Genomic DNA, 2,251 nt, shown 5'->3' with positions numbered 1-2,251 from the left:
TCTCTCTCTCTCTCTCTCTCTCTCTCTCTCTCTCTCTCTCTCTCTCTGTCTGTCTCTCTCTCTGTGTCTCTCTGTCTCTCTCTCTCTCTCTCTCTCTCTCTCTCTCTCTCTCTCTCTCTCTCTCTCCTCCAACGACATTTTTTGCAGGACCCTAGAACCAGAACCTGAAAACTGAAAAGTGTCTATTTTAGACCCACAGAAGTCTTTTGAAGCTTTCCAAACCTGTCTGTGATGGGAAGGCTCACATCTGAAAAATATAGTCTGTATTTCCTTTTCTTTCTAGATTCCTTTGGGTACAATAGGGAAGTATGCTAGTCAACATCGCTTCCTCTTCCCTAGCGCTCAGTTACCAGTTCGGGTCATGATTCACACTATTTCATGAATTATTTGAAGTTCAAATTCAGGTGGGTCCTGTGTAGACTCTGTACTGTTCAGATACTCGTTCTGTTCCAATACACATAGACACCAAATATGAACAGCAGAAGTAAAGATAAGTCATGCAGCTATTTCTAAAGGTCCCTCTGAGAAGACTGTGGAGAGTGCAACCTAAGCAGGCCCTGCCCTCCAGCAGGTTCCACTCAGCTTCCCTGCCTTAACCTTCCTGTCTCCATCCAGCTTCCCTGCCAGTGCTTAGCCTCTCAGCCCTTCCTTTCCGATTCATTCTTATTTGCCAAAACAGAGCCATCTGAAGTAATCCATGCAGGCCCTGGGGTTGGGGTGGAAATTAAGCCATCCTTTTCCTGGTAGGTTAAAATGGTGTCAATGTCATAGTGAACCTGTGCGCAGTTTTATCTTTAGTAACCCTTGTGTAATTCCATACCTCTTGTGGGGGAATGTTGCAAGTAACCGTTCGAAGATCAACTTTGACAAACACATCAATGCAAGGCAGGACCAGGATCAAACCTTTAAGAGAATAAAATTGATTTAAAATGTGAGCTATTAAAAAGAATGACAAGGCAGTCTTCTAGATATGCTTAGCATCTCTTTGTAATGCTGTCTGCGTTTCTCAGATCTTCAGTGTGAACACATGCACTTTGGTGAAGGTGACTTATTCTGATCAGTCAATAATTAAAGCAAAATAACTACTTAGGAATTAAGGGCTGTTGGCAAAACACTAAGGTGTTTAAAACATACATGTTTTAAAATTTTTTATTCTTAGGTAATCTATTTTGACTTAAACATTTATTTTGAGGTTAATTTAAAGGGGGTATTTAGGAAATCGGTTTCCTAATGATAAAAAACCTCAAGTTTGACTTTGACTATAAATTACTGGCAACTGTCTCCACACCATGACTAAAATACTCAAGGACTACAGCAGCTTGGACAACTTAGAGTTTTTTTCAAAAATTTAGAAAAAGAAAACTTAATGCTTGGGGTAGCTCAGCAGTAGAGCACCAGGCATTCGGTTAGCACGGTCTTCCAGGGGCTCAGATTCCCTGCAAACAGCATCCCACAGAACTGAGAACAACCATTTCTGCAGAGCTGTGTTCAAGTGGGATGGTGATGCTTCCGATTCCAAGCAGTGAGCACGGGGCTTAGAGTGGGTCAGGGTAAGGCAATGTAAGAAATCCCATCTGGGAGCACTGTGGGCCTTCAGCTCCACCTGGACATTTGTGTTCTTTCTAAGGATCACAGGCAGGAGGCACTTCAGCAAGATAAGGACACAGAGCTGTTTCTGTCAACCAGGAAATTTTTGTAATCAGGAAATCAACAGTAGTCCCAGTGAGGAGCCAGCAGGAGGGGATGAGAACACTGAGGATTTGGTTGTTAATTCATAGCATTTCAAGCTTTGTTTTGTTTTCTAAAGCTTCCTGAGACCTCTGGTAAGAATTCCCATCCTAACCTCAGCCAACCCCAGTGCCCTGCCTAGGACCATGCCTGGCATCCGTGGGTGCCAGATATGGCTGCTCTTCTCATTAACACTTTATTACTAAAGGATAATTTGCTCTTTGCAGAAGTGGTAGCAATTTGGCTTGTTTCCCTCTGGCCCTCATGATGTTCTGAGGTAAACCGTTAGCCTCAGAGACATGCATGACGGGGTTTATTATCCTGGGACTCAGCAGAGAAATCTTTTGGGAGAAATCATTTAAGAGGGACATAGTCTCCCAGAGTTCTCCAAGTGGCAGCTACTCTGCCTCTGTCCCTACTCCAGTTTCACTTTATAATTCTGGGCCCATCAGACTGAGGAGAGAGACAGACAGAGAGAGAGAGAGAGAGAGAGAGAGAGAGAGAGAGAGAGAGAGAGAGAGAG

General features: G+C 43.5%; 1 protein-coding gene across 1 annotated transcript in view; it reads right to left on the bottom strand.

Moving 5' to 3' along the window:
* The window catches only part of Stoml3 (stomatin like 3), a 15,832-nt gene that overhangs the window by 5,029 nt on the left and 8,552 nt on the right, over nt 1-2,251 (bottom strand). Inside the window, exon 4 of the mRNA XM_028763641.1 lies at nt 821-903. Within this exon, the coding sequence (XP_028619474.1) occupies nt 821-903 (83 nt within the window). The remainder of the gene's footprint in view (nt 1-820; nt 904-2,251) is intronic.

Source organism: Grammomys surdaster, unplaced genomic scaffold (genome assembly GCF_004785775.1).
Source record: "Grammomys surdaster isolate TR1022 unplaced genomic scaffold, NIH_TR_1.0 139, whole genome shotgun sequence".
In the NCBI taxonomy this organism is placed as follows: domain Eukaryota; kingdom Metazoa; phylum Chordata; class Mammalia; order Rodentia; family Muridae; genus Grammomys; species Grammomys surdaster.
Note: the sequence above shows the minus strand (reverse complement) of the source record. Positions and strands in the feature narration are given on the sequence as shown.